Genomic DNA, 13,280 nt, shown 5'->3' on the forward strand with positions numbered 1-13,280 from the left:
TGGTCCCCACAACCTGTGTTGGTTGCAAAATTGGATCAGAAGTTCCGACTGTGTGACTTGAATGATTGTGTGTCATATTAACTCATCAGTGTGGAACATTGTTTATAACATCAATCACTGGATAGCCTGGTCTAGACTCAAGTATTTATAGTCCACTGTACTATGGCTGAAAATTAGCAGAGTACAGCATTAAATTTAGATTCAACCACTGATACTATATTTGTTTGAAAGTGAGGAAATTGAAAATCAGATATCTGTCCTCGGACAGCAGAAATGTCCAGTCTACTTGTACAGGGTTTGGAATGCTGTAGGTAGAGAATTGTTTAGAGACAATATCAGATTGTGTATTGGATTTTTTGCCATCTGTTGTGAAGCTGGGTCTTGGCAGGAGCAAGGTTAGCACAGGCTTGAAATGGCCTCGTATTTGGCAGTTCAGGCCTAGAAAAGTCCTTAAATGATGAGGTGGATTGGGTGGTTAGGCTCACTGACTTGGTTGATGCATGTCATCATATCTCAATTGTGTAGATCGATGCTCATGATTTTTTGTTTGTTGTTTAACGCCTCACATAGAACTATTCCAGTTCAATGAGCTCATGATGTCAATCACTGGATTGTCTGATCCAGATTTGATATTTACAGACAGCCCTCATATAGCTGGAATATTGCTAAGTGCGTAGTCAAGGTCACTTCAAGAATATTGCACATATATAGCTACTTGTGTGTGTGTGTGTGTCTGCTTCTACTAGTCGTGACATACCAAAAGACCAAAAAAGATGGTGTTATTACCCTGCCTGGCACTTGGCATGAAGGGGCTAAACAAGGACTCGTCAGCTGAGTTACCATGCTGTATCTGAGTAGGGTATTCATGTTAAACTGGTATGGTATCTCAGTGGGTTAGCACAATAAAATCGGGATTGGTCTGACTAGTTTCTCTCTCTCTCTCTCTCACACACACACATTCGTAAGTGCAAAATCTTGAACACCATTTCATCTCGCCTCACCTCTTCTAGTCACTGACTAATGCTGGTTTTATAGTGCTAGCCCACTGAGGTACGATGCTGCAGATTAACATGAATACCCAACTCAGACACAGTATACAGACTCAGCAGACCAGTCCTTGTTTTAGCCCCTTAATGTTGAGCACCAGGCAGGGGTAACAATTATCATTTTTTAGCACTTTTTGGTATTAAGAAACCGAGGATCAAACCACCGACCTTCCGCTCTACGGGCAGACACTTCACTACACCTGATGCTTATGATGTGATGTCTGGTCCAGACTCAATTATTTACAGTCCACCCTAATAAAGCTAGACTATTGTATTGTAGGGTGTAAAACAAAAAACAACTAACACTGCAAACTTCAGGTACATGTAGTAACTAAGAGGCATGTCATCGATCCCAATTGTGTGGATCGATGCTCATGATGTCAATCACGGGACTGTCTGGTCCAGACTCGATTATTTACAGACTGATGTCATATAGCTGGAGTATTGCTGAGTGCGGCGTTAAACAACAAACAAATCATGTCACTTACATCTGCTGACAAAAAAAACCCTGACATTCATTGTAAAATCAGACAAAAAAAAACATTGTAAGACATTATTTATTATCAAACGTTTTGTAGCTCACATGTACAGTGCACAAATCTTACAGCAGCAGATGTTACAGGCGGGTTCAAGGCATCCGTGTCATGCTTGGTGATGTAACATGACTTCATGTAACAGACTGTAAGGCGGCACATAGTGACGACACAGGTGCCTGAAAACGTTTATTCGTTTCCGTTGCTTTTATCCTAATCCTAATGATACTGTATTCGACATTGATTTAGTGATGTATTATTTGTATTCCATACCGGGATAATACAAGGATATACCAATAATATAACAAAAATGTTTGTATTTTAATGTGGGCATCACGATAATAGCCCAGAGGAACTCATTATTGGTCTGTTGATAAAAATATATTCCCACAATGTATAAGTAGAGAATATTGGCGGTATATACGTATATTTACAGTCCAATAACGAGTTCCTGTGTAATAGGCTTAATGCACATTCGATTTTCCCTGATATTTTGTGGGAGAGGTGGATGTGTGGACAAATACAGTGGAAGATGCGCTCACATAACAGTATCAACACCGAACAATGTCTTTATACAGAGTGTCAAGACAATCCCGAACGCGAAATAAAAATCGGTATTAGTAGAAACTGAGCAAGAAGAAGGGTCCAAGTTCGGTCCACCGCAATTTCCAGCAAGGGCCTTTCTCCACTACCCACTTCCGTCATGCGCACTCCGGTGACGAGACCAGCGTTGGGTGTTGGGCTGGGTCCTTCTGTCCGCTATCGGTCGTTATGAAGAGATTGACGTTTGTCCTTATCGGTTTACTTCTTGCTGACAGTGTTCCTGATTCTGTCTCCGAGGTTCCTGATGTTGTCGATCATGCCCTGGAAGCCGCCCCGCTGGGTGAATTCCGCTGACCCTCGCTGAGCTGCGCACTGACCCGTTATCTGCATCATCTCTCGCCAGATCCTGCAAGTACAATGGACATAAATGGTTATATTGAAATATTATTCTAGGTCGTATCCAGCATTTTTAAAACGGATGGGTCCAAAATATCATAATTCTCTCTCAGTCAATTTCACTTCCTGCTACATACCACCAGAGACCATATAATGGTCTCTGATACTACATTTGGACGCCTCTCTGGATATAGATCATCAGATTTTTTTCAATCTCAAGACAGCGGAAGTAGATCTAAATGAAAGACTTACTTTCCTGCCCCCATGGAGAAGAGGTCACGGAATTGGTAGATATCCCAGAATGCCTGTCGGTTAGCCCAGAATACTTCGCAGAATCCGTTTTCCAGGTAACACGCGCTCCAATTGTTCCAGGCGAAGTGTGAAAGATCATGACACTGAACCGTCTCCTGGTTGTAGTAGGCCAAAAGTCGTTCTGTCATACACCGCGAGGTGGCGTTGATCCAGTCCTTAGCCTGCGCACAGAAGATGAGTTTAGTGACCGACCATTAATATTCGGGGGTATTTTTTCAAGCATTTTCTGGGACAATATATTTTTATTTCGACGAAATACTTATTGGAATCCACGATTAACGGACTCGTGCGTATCAGTCCTTGTTTTAATTACAAATCGTCTTTCAGCTTGTCCTGGAATGACACGAGTTGGTCACGAATGTGGCGAACTCTGGAACGACTAGGGGTGGCAACTGTGCACAGTGAATGGCGACGCTTCAGGTCCCCCGGATACTAAGAGGTGCTTTACGTTAAAACAACGTAACTATTTTTGTTTGTTGTTTAACGCCGCACTCAGCAATATTCCAGCTCTATGACGGCGGTCAATAAATAATCGAGTCTGGACCAGACAATCCAGTGATTAATATTATAGGCATCGATATACGCAATTGGAGACGATGACTTGCATAAACCATGTCAGCGAGCCTGACCATCCGATCCCGTTAATCGCCTCTTACGATAAGGGTTGCTGAAGACCCATTCTAACCGGGTAATTGACGGGTGCAATGTAACTATGTACTTTGTTGTTCATATTTACCAACTTAGGCAATGCACGATATTCATTTGGCAATGTTTCCACTCACCTGTTGGTCAAAGGTATTGTACAGCTCGGCGAACCGGGCACAGTAGTAACCTCCATATTTGGACATGTACCCCCGGCTTCCGCATGACAGCCTGTTTTCAAAACAGGAGTAGAACTCGCATCGTCCCGCAGAGCCGTGCGCAAAGCACTGGGGGTCAGTTTCTGTGAAGAAAATGATTGGATGTATTATTAAGCTGCAGTCTGAAATATTCCCCGTATGAGACGATGACGTGTATGGAATCGACAAACCAATCCGTGAGCCATGAGCAACGGTCCGTCTACCAGGTCCCAATTTATTCGGTACGTTCTTACGGTAAGCATGAGATGTCCTGATGGGAGTCTGTCATATTATATATTACAACGTATAGTAGAACAGATCTCGTTGAACAACGATTTGAATGTATGAAGTTTCAAATGTTTAGACGTCCTTCCACATGTGACACACCTTAAAACAACAGGGCATAAAGGAGTGCACCTCTAGCTCTCTGTCGCTTACCCTAAACGTTATAATGGAAAGAGCTGACAGAAACAATAGATAAACAGGTATTTATTTCTATACAGAAAAAGCTATCTTAAGAACAATTGTCTTTAAATGACCACGTTCACATTTAGTTATCTAATCTTAGTAGCAACTTTAATGTCTCATTTTGTCTAACCCAGTGGCCCATCAGTTTGCCGTGCCTACCAATATTGAACCTATATAAAAAATCATCATCGATCTCATAGATCCGAACAATGTAATTGAAAACGATAGTTTTAATTTTTTTTGTGAACAGAAAATAGAATTTCGAATGGTCGGCCCATTTTGTTTCTTTTTTCCTTTTGTGTTCAAAATCCTTGTCCAGGACAGTTAGTAAATATTACCACTATTATTTTCTTATGTACTTAGTCATGTTTTTTAAATATTCGGCACAATATATTTAATAATATATATTTCAGACAATCCAAACAAACCATTTAGAAGTGACGAAAAGGCATAATCAATTACTTCAGCACGGAGTAAATTATTTTGAAGTATTATTATGTTAAAACAAACCCACCTCCTGATGCTGTAGCAGTTCTTCTTTCCCAGAGAAAGGCCTCCGACAGGCCAAAACAAACCACGATTGCAGCCACGCACAGCTTCATATTCATGATTTACCAGTAACCTCTGCAGTAAATGAATGACTGTTCTATAGGGTAAGAAGATATACTGGGCCAACGGAAGAGTCACTCAATGTGTTTCCCGTCCAGGTCAGATATAATGGTCTGAAACAGGGGGATGCTCTCACCCCCTTCTTGTTCATCTTAAACCCGGAAATGTCGTATTTGCATTGACGCTCGCTTTATAATTCTCGAGAGCATTCATTGACGTGCGCTTTAAGGATAGGAACAAAAGTAACGCTTGACCAACATAGGTTGTCAGATTTGGTCTATTGTTACAACAGAAAATACGTACATGATGTAATGGTTTTGACGTATTTTGCTGCCACCTCTCGACACGATCGTTACTCCGTCTGACACAATATTCAAGGGTCATGACTTGTTTGTCCTGAATCTTGCATGGCGCATAAACATTTTGACATGCACCCAAGGACCCATTAAGTGATTATTAAGTATAAGATGACATAAACACAACCACATATACCATCGGAGTTCAATATAGATTTCAATAAAACTAAATATGTTCTGAAATCAAATGCATCTTTAAATACATATTCATAAAGACATTTCCTTCACTTTAAGGTCTTGATTCACAATTGGAACATAGTTTGGCACAGTCGTCTAAGGCGACGCAATTCTCTGTGCAGACACACCAGAAAGCTATGAACGTGGGTTCGAATCTCAGTTCACCCCGATTATGTTTCTAGTTTTATCAGCACCATACCCTTGATCATGGGTTTCACCAAAGTGGTTAACGTCTGAGACCTACATCACTTCGGTCTTTCCTCCCACATTAAGCTGACTCTCAACTGGATTACTGTTCAAAGTGGCGTTAAACCCAACTCACTCAGCGACCCATTCTTGCCGTAAAAGGTGACTATGTTTGTCGTAAGAGGCAACTAACGGGATCGGGAAGTCAGGCACGCTGACTTGGTTGAAGCATGTCATCGATCCCAATTGCGTGGATCGATGCTTATGATGTCAATCACTGGATTGTCTGGTCCAGACTCGATTATTTACAGACCGCCGTCATATAGCTGGAATATTGCTGAGTGCGGCGTAAAACAACAAACCAAACCAAAACTCGCTCAGAGCGGCATTAAATCCAATTCACAAACTTATTTTGAATAACATAATGTTGACAAAATTCAGCTAGAGTGAGTGAGTGAGTATGGTTTTACGCCGCTTTTAGCAATATTCCAGCAATATCACGGCGGGGGACACCAGAAATGGGCTTCACACATTGTACCCATGTCGGGAATCGAACCCGGGTCTTCGGCGTGACGAGCGAACGCTTTAACCACTAGGCTACCCGACCGCCCCCCACATTCAGCTAGAACAATTACAAACAGGTAATGGCCGGGTTACCGTATATCAATTTCTTATTCCATAGCTCCTTGGGAGGTGAAGTACATTTATTTGCAATGAATTATCTAAGATGCTTCATACTTTTATATACTCATTTCGTTTAATAGAAATACGCTGGAAAACACGGAACAAGAACATGGGACATGACATTTTTAGTTTTTAATTTGTTGCCTCAAAGAAATGTTGGCTGTAGAAATGAAATACAAATCCCGATGTAGCGTCTACTTGCGTCGAACTATTTCCGAGTTTACTCTGGGATATAATTAGAGGGTCCAAGGCTTGAACACAGGAGTCCCAGGCTGGCGACACGTGGCACCGTTCACTTGACTTCCACCATGTTACCGAGGCACCGGTGTTACAGTATTGCACATGTTAAGCTTAAGGCTATTGTAAAATAGTTTTATATATTAGATTTCGACTGACAAACGGGTTATTGATGCGAACGGCCATATGTGTTTGCCACCCATAGGTCTCGCAATATAAATCGCGTTTCTTCTCAAACAAACAAACAAACAATGTGTGAGCGCATTGGACGCAACATTTTGCGTCCTGTGAAAGCCTGACGACGCAAGTGCGTGTATGTCCCCGATGTTAGTTTTGTCACGGACCTACGAGGGGCGATTGATAAGTTCTAAGCCTAACAAAGAAAACAAAGTCAGTTTGATACCAAAGCTTTTTATTTTTCGACATAGTCCCCTGTAAGGTCAACACACTTCTGCCAGCGATGTTTCAATGCCATTATGCCACTTTTGTCAACTCCAAAAGTTGTTGACCGCTGTAATGACGTCATCATCTGACTGGAAATGAGTTCCAGCTAAATGCCTTTTTAACTGAGAGAACAGATCATAGTCCGACGGAGCCAAATCCTCCGATTTTGGCTAGTATTATCAGTGATGTGTGTGCTGGAGCATTGTCGTGATGATAAAGCACACCTTTCGCCAACTTTCCACGTCGCGTAACTTTGATTTTCTCTCTTAACCGTCTCAGAAGTTCAACATAGTAAGCCCCTGTAACAGTACAGCCTTTAGGAAGCCAGTCCACAATGATCACACCTTCAGAATCCCAAAACACGGATGCCATGACTTTCCCAGCTGAAGGCACAGACTTGGCTTTCTTTGGAGTAGGAGATGTGACATGTTTCCACTGTTTAGACTGTTGTTTTGATTCAGGTTCAAAGTGATGGACCCATGTTTCATCCATTGTAACAAATCGTTTGAGAAGGCTATCTGGATCACCTTTAAAAAGCTTGAGGTCCTCCCTTGAGAGATTCGCTCTTTGACGTTTCTGATCAGCTGTCAACAGTTTGGGGACCCGTCGAGCAGAAACCTTGTGCATTCCTAGAATATCTGTCAGAATGAAATGCACTCGCTCCTGAGGGATGTCCACTAAGTTGGCTATCTGTCGCTGTGTCACTCGTCAGTCGTCCATGACTATGTCCAGGATTCGCTGTACCATTTCAGGTGTTGAAGACACAACAGGTGGACCAGGACGGGGTTCATCATCAGTGCTCGATCGCCCACGTTTAAACTCTGCCACCCATCTTTTCACTGTTGCATATGACGGAGCATCTTCCCCTAGTGTGGATAACATATCCTCATATATGGCATTGAGTGTTAAGCCTTTCTTGTGAATGTATTTGATAACAGCTCGCGTTTCCTGTTTCCTCATTTTAAGTCATCTCATAACCCCCCTTGCAGTCAATAGCTTATACTAAACTAAATAATGTGTCCAATGCAACAATCCTTCTGTGTATGTCATTGTACTTGATCCACCACAAAGGAATTCATCCGTACCACACTCCTTGAGGTAGGCTCACAACTTATCAATCGACCCTCGTATATTATATTATAAGTCCGTGGTTATATACAGCGAACGTTATTCAAAATCAATTGTAACATAAATGTAGGTATGTTCCCTGATCTGATTGGTTAAAAAGTGTTGTCGAATGAGCATAACATCGCTGAATTTTTGGGGTCTCATCACCGTGTATGTATACATTAATTAATGGAACTATTTTTGAAATCATCAACATGGAGGAACAGATGGAAATTTACCCTGACTTCCACATCGGAGATTTCGATGAAATATTGAGTGAATGTGGCGACGAGACATTTTCTGAGATAATACAAGAATTTGAAGGTAAATGAAATTTACCTTTTTCCATTAATTACAAAATCATAATCATAAATAATGTAATTTTCTTGGGCTTGGCCAAAGGAAAAAACAAAACAAAATCAATTTTTAACAGAGTAAAAAACATTTATTGCAACTCTATAATGACTTTCATACATCCACCTAATTTTGTTCTTATTATAACCCACAAAAAGCTGTTGAAGCTGAAAACCGTTCTGAGATGGCCCCCGAACTAGGAAATACAGCCAGCGTTTCCGTAGAGCCCAAAGTTCAAGCGTCCAGTCACCGCTTCGCGTCCCTTGATACAAAAGCAGTACAGGACATCGTGGATAGGAACCTCTCCAAATCTACTGGGAGTTAAAATATTTCGACGTAAGCCATTGAAACATAAAAGAATACATAAACAAATAAAAAAAAATTCCTACGCAGATTCGATCAACATCAGCGAGAGTTACCTCCCTTACACCATTGCCATAATAGCAATTTAAAGCGTGACCAATGTGTCATCGCAAAAATTGGCAATAATATAACGAGATTGACCAAAATCTTAACATAAATTAAATATTTCGTTTTGTAAGATTTGAGATATGTTATACTAAATGGATATACGGAAATTTCATTTAAACACGACACCGTAATAATAACGAAATACTCCCACTTACCGTCACATTTGTACCCTGAACACGGCAATCTTTTCACTTCCAGAATGGCTTGGTTTCCGAGGTTTTGAACCCACGTTCGAAGAGCTTCCTGCTTTTCAACTGAATGAGAGACTGAGGTTCTTTTATGCCGAAGTCAGAAATGCTGAGGGAGAACTTTACTCAAAATCGAGTTTTGTTGGGTTGCGTGCTGCCATACACAGGCACATCAGGGGGCCGCCATTTGAGCGCAGCATAAACATTATCCAAGACCGGGAATTTCACACTGCAAACTGCCGTCACTTTACTGTCAAACGCAGGTATTGAATCGCGAGATTTGCAGAATTACCGGCCACAAATCCGATGAATCGTTGAAGTCGTATTCCATTGACTCGTGCTCGTCTCAAAAACGACATTATTCGAACATTTTTCAGAGACAGGAGCAGCTCGCTAACGAACGTAATTTGGTACCTGTCATAGATACAAATATCCTGCCACTGTCCACTGCTCCCGTGAGTAATTTCCAGGTTAATTCTTCTGCTAATTTCCACGGCCTCTCTCACATATGTTATTCCACTGTAACAGTAAACAACTTTTTCAATCCCAGCTAAGCTGCATGTCTGAAATTTCGCACGTTTGACGTCTCTTGTCACCACCTCAGTTTCAGGCGAGTTGACACTATCTTGTACAGGGGCCAAACAGTATGTACGTCTTTTCTAATTTTGATTATTTGTATTTCATAGTTACGCATAACTACAAATTACAAGTAAGATGAGGAACTGTGATAAAGAATTGAATTTGTGATATTTCCTGTTGTTTGTTTATTTTCTGAGAAATGAGCTTGAACATATGACCACCCCTTTCGTAAAATGGACCCTCATTATTGGATTACCTCGAAACCATTGATCGGTTTCGCGGCACCCCATATCATGCATCTTTTCGAAGGTGAGCACGAGGAGACGTATTACTAACGACAGTTTTGTTGTGTCATGCGCTCAGTAAATTAGTTCCTCCTAAATATCGATTTAATTAACGTTCATGTTACAATGTCGATAAATATTTCGTTTTGTAAGATTTGCGTGATGTTATGCTGAATGGATGTACGGAAATTTTTCATTTGAACACTCCGCCTTACGGCGTCGTGTTCAAATGAAATTTCCGTACTTCCATTCAGCATAACATCACGCAAATCTTACAAAACGAAATATTTATCTCCTAAATATACACAAATGCGAGTTGGGACGAGTTCATAATGGTTCATAATAGTTTGTCAGAAACTGACAGTAGCGAATCAAGGAGCCAGTTTGCTTGTTTGTTCAAGATAAGTATATTGTGTAATGTGATGACTAACGAACTGGTATAAGATAGCAGGTAGGGAGACATCGACATCATGCGATGAATGGAACATTGCCTACAAAAGAAGGTGTGTTTTACCTAGACACTAGAGATATACACCACAACACATGGATGTTTTACAAGGTGGAGATACGAGTGCAGATACACCACAACACATCACTGTTTTCCGAGGAGGAGATATGAGTGCAGATGCACCACAACACGTCACTGTGTTACAAGGAGGAGATATGAGTGCAGATACACCACAACACATCACTGTTTTACAAGGAGGAGATATGAGTGCAGATACAACACATGGATGTTTTACAAGGAGGAGATATGAGTGCAGATGCACCACAACACGTCACTGTGTTACAAGGAGGAGATATGAGTGCAGATACACCACAACACGTCACTGTGTTACAAGGAGGAGATATGAGTGCAGATACACCACAACCCATCACTGTTTTACAAGGAGGAGATATGAGTGCAGATGCACCACAACACGTCACTGTGTTACAAGGAGGAGATATGAGTGCAGATACACCACAACCCATCACTGTTTTACAAGGAGGAGATATGAGTGCAGATGCACCACAACACGTCACTGTTTTACAAGGAGGAGATATGAGTGCAGATGCACCACAACACATCACTGTTTTACAAGGAGGAGATATGAGTGCAGATACACAACGACACTGTTTTACAAGGAGGAGATATGAGTGCAGATACACCACAACACATCACTGTTTTACAAGGAGGAGATACGAGTGAAGATACACCACAACATATCACTGTTTTACAAGGAGGAGATATGAGTGCAGATACACCACAACACGTCACTGTGTTACAAGGAGGAGATATGAGTGCAGATACACCACAACCCATCACTGTTTTACAAGGAGGAGATATGAGTGCAGATGCACCACAACACGTCACTGTGTTACAAGGAGGAGATATGAGTGCAGATACACCACAACACGTCACTGTGTTACAAGGAGGAGATATGAGTGCAGATACACCACAACCCATCACTGTTTTACAAGGAGGAGATATGAGTGCAGATGCACCACAACACGTCACTGTGTTACAAGGAGGAGATATGAGTGCAGATACACCACAACCCATCACTGTTTTACAAGGAGGAGATATGAGTGCAGATGCACCACAACACGTCACTGTTTTACAAGGAGGAGATATGAGTGCAGATGCACCACAACACATCACTGTTTTACAAGGAGGAGATATGAGTGCAGATACACAACGACACTGTTTTACAAGGAGGAGATATGAGTGCAGATACACCACAACACATCACTGTTTTACAAGGAGGAGATACGAGTGAAGATACACCACAACATATCACTGTTTTACAAGGAGGAGATATGAGTGCAGATACACCACAACACGTCACTGTGTTACAAGGAGGAGATATGAGTGCAGATACACCACAACCCATCACTGTTTTACAAGGAGGAGATATGAGTGCAGATGCACCACAACACGTCACTGTGTTACAAGGAGGAGATATGAGTGCAGATACACCACAACACGTCACTGTGTTACAAGGAGGAGATATGAGTGCAGATACACCACAACCCATCACTGTTTTACAAGGAGGAGATATGAGTGCAGATGCACCACAACACGTCACTGTGTTACAAGGAGGAGATATGAGTGCAGATACACCACAACCCATCACTGTTTTACAAGGAGGAGATATGAGTGCAGATGCACCACAACACGTCACTGTTTTACAAGGAGGAGATATGAGTGCAGATGCACCACAACACATCACTGTTTTACAAGGAGGAGATATGAGTGCAGATACACAACGACACTGTTTTACAAGGAGGAGATATGAGTGCAGATACACCACAACACATCACTGTTTTACAAGGAGGAGATACGAGTGAAGATACACCACAACATATCACTGTTTTACAAGGAGGAGATATGAGTGCAGATACAACACATCACTGTTTTACAAGGAGGAGATATGAGTGCAGATGCACCACAACACATTGCTCTTTACAAAGATAGGGACAAGATAGTGTAGCATGATTCCTGGACCAAGCCTTGTCAATCTCAATGTAGTATGACCATTGTAGCTCCGTTTTCGCAATAATAGTAAACGTCTTTAATTTTTTTCATGAGCGTTTCAAGAGGAACCTATTATTAAAAAAACAATAGGCTATCCCAAACCTTGAAATATGCATCTATGGTTACATACACTGACAGTAGCTATTTGGTCTTTCAGCGTGTATCTTATCAAGTGGTTGTCAGATGGAGATGTCGGTGATTGCCTTATAAGAAAACGTGATAGAGGTCACTAGTCTCCACGCAGATGGTGAGTGATTATGGTTTTACACCGCTTTTAGCAATATTCCAGCAATATCACGGCGCGGGGTACACCAGAAAAAAATGGGCTTCACACATTGTACCTATGTTGGAATCGAACCCGGGACTGGCGTGACGAACGAACGCCTGAACCACCAGCCTACCCGACCACCCCTTTTTTCACTCCGAGATGTATCGGATCTGTGTAATAGATCTGATTTGAAAAACAGAGTGAGTGAGTGAGTATGGTTTTACGCCGCTTTTAGCAATATTCCAGCAATATCACGGCGGGGGACACCAGAAATGGGCTTCACACATTGTACCCATGTCGGAAATCGAACCCGGTTCTTCGGCGTGACGAGCGAACACTTTAACCACTAGGCTACCCGACCGCCCCCAGGGATTACGAAAGGATGCGAAACGTTGTTGATAAATTATGTTTATCGTTACTCTTTGATTTGAATATGCGCCACCACCAAGACGGCACAGATGCATTGGCAATTTTTTATGAACATAAAGATGAGCGTTTACTTGATGCAAACCGGACACATTCTTGTAGGGCGACTGGGTATAGCCTGGTGGCTAAAACGTTCGCGTGTCACCCTGAACATTCTGGTTCGATTACCCACATTCAATGTTCCCAAGCCTCTATATTGCTGGAATATCTACAGAAATATCTGAAATATACCTAACCCGGACAATCTCTTACCCA

General features: G+C 41.8%; 1 protein-coding gene across 1 annotated transcript; it reads right to left on the bottom strand.

Annotated features, from left to right (window-relative positions):
* Positions 1-1,589: 1,589 nt before the first annotated feature.
* LOC139450052 (uncharacterized) lies at positions 1,590-4,861 on the bottom strand. The gene is made up of 4 exons (XM_071231685.1): positions 4,652-4,861; positions 3,613-3,773; positions 2,771-2,991; positions 1,590-2,528 (listed from the first exon to the last, which is right to left on the bottom strand). Exons 1-4 carry the CDS (start codon positions 4,743-4,745, stop codon positions 2,381-2,383), a joined length of 624 nt encoding a protein of 207 aa, XP_071087786.1. The 5' UTR covers positions 4,746-4,861; the 3' UTR covers positions 1,590-2,380.
* Between the last annotated feature and the right edge of the window lie 8,419 nt (positions 4,862-13,280).

This window comes from Haliotis cracherodii, unplaced genomic scaffold, assembly GCF_022045235.1.
Source record: "Haliotis cracherodii isolate W230 unplaced genomic scaffold, xgHalCrac1.p SCAF_8, whole genome shotgun sequence".
NCBI classification, from domain to species: domain Eukaryota; kingdom Metazoa; phylum Mollusca; class Gastropoda; order Lepetellida; family Haliotidae; genus Haliotis; species Haliotis cracherodii.

Bases quoted from the DNA above. Each gene is read 5' to 3' on its own strand.
- LOC139450052 (XM_071231685.1), bottom strand. From the start codon at position 4,745: ATGAATATGAAGCTGTGCGTGGCTGCAATCGTGGTTTGTTTTGGCCTG. The intron at 2,992-3,612 runs GTGAGTGGAAAC...TTCTGTGCGCAG, and splicing joins ACAATACCTTTGACCAACAG to GCTAAGGACTGGATCAACGC. The intron at 2,529-2,770 runs GTAAGTCTTTCA...TTGTACTTGCAG, and splicing joins TTCTCCATGGGGGCAGGAAA to GATCTGGCGAGAGATGATGC.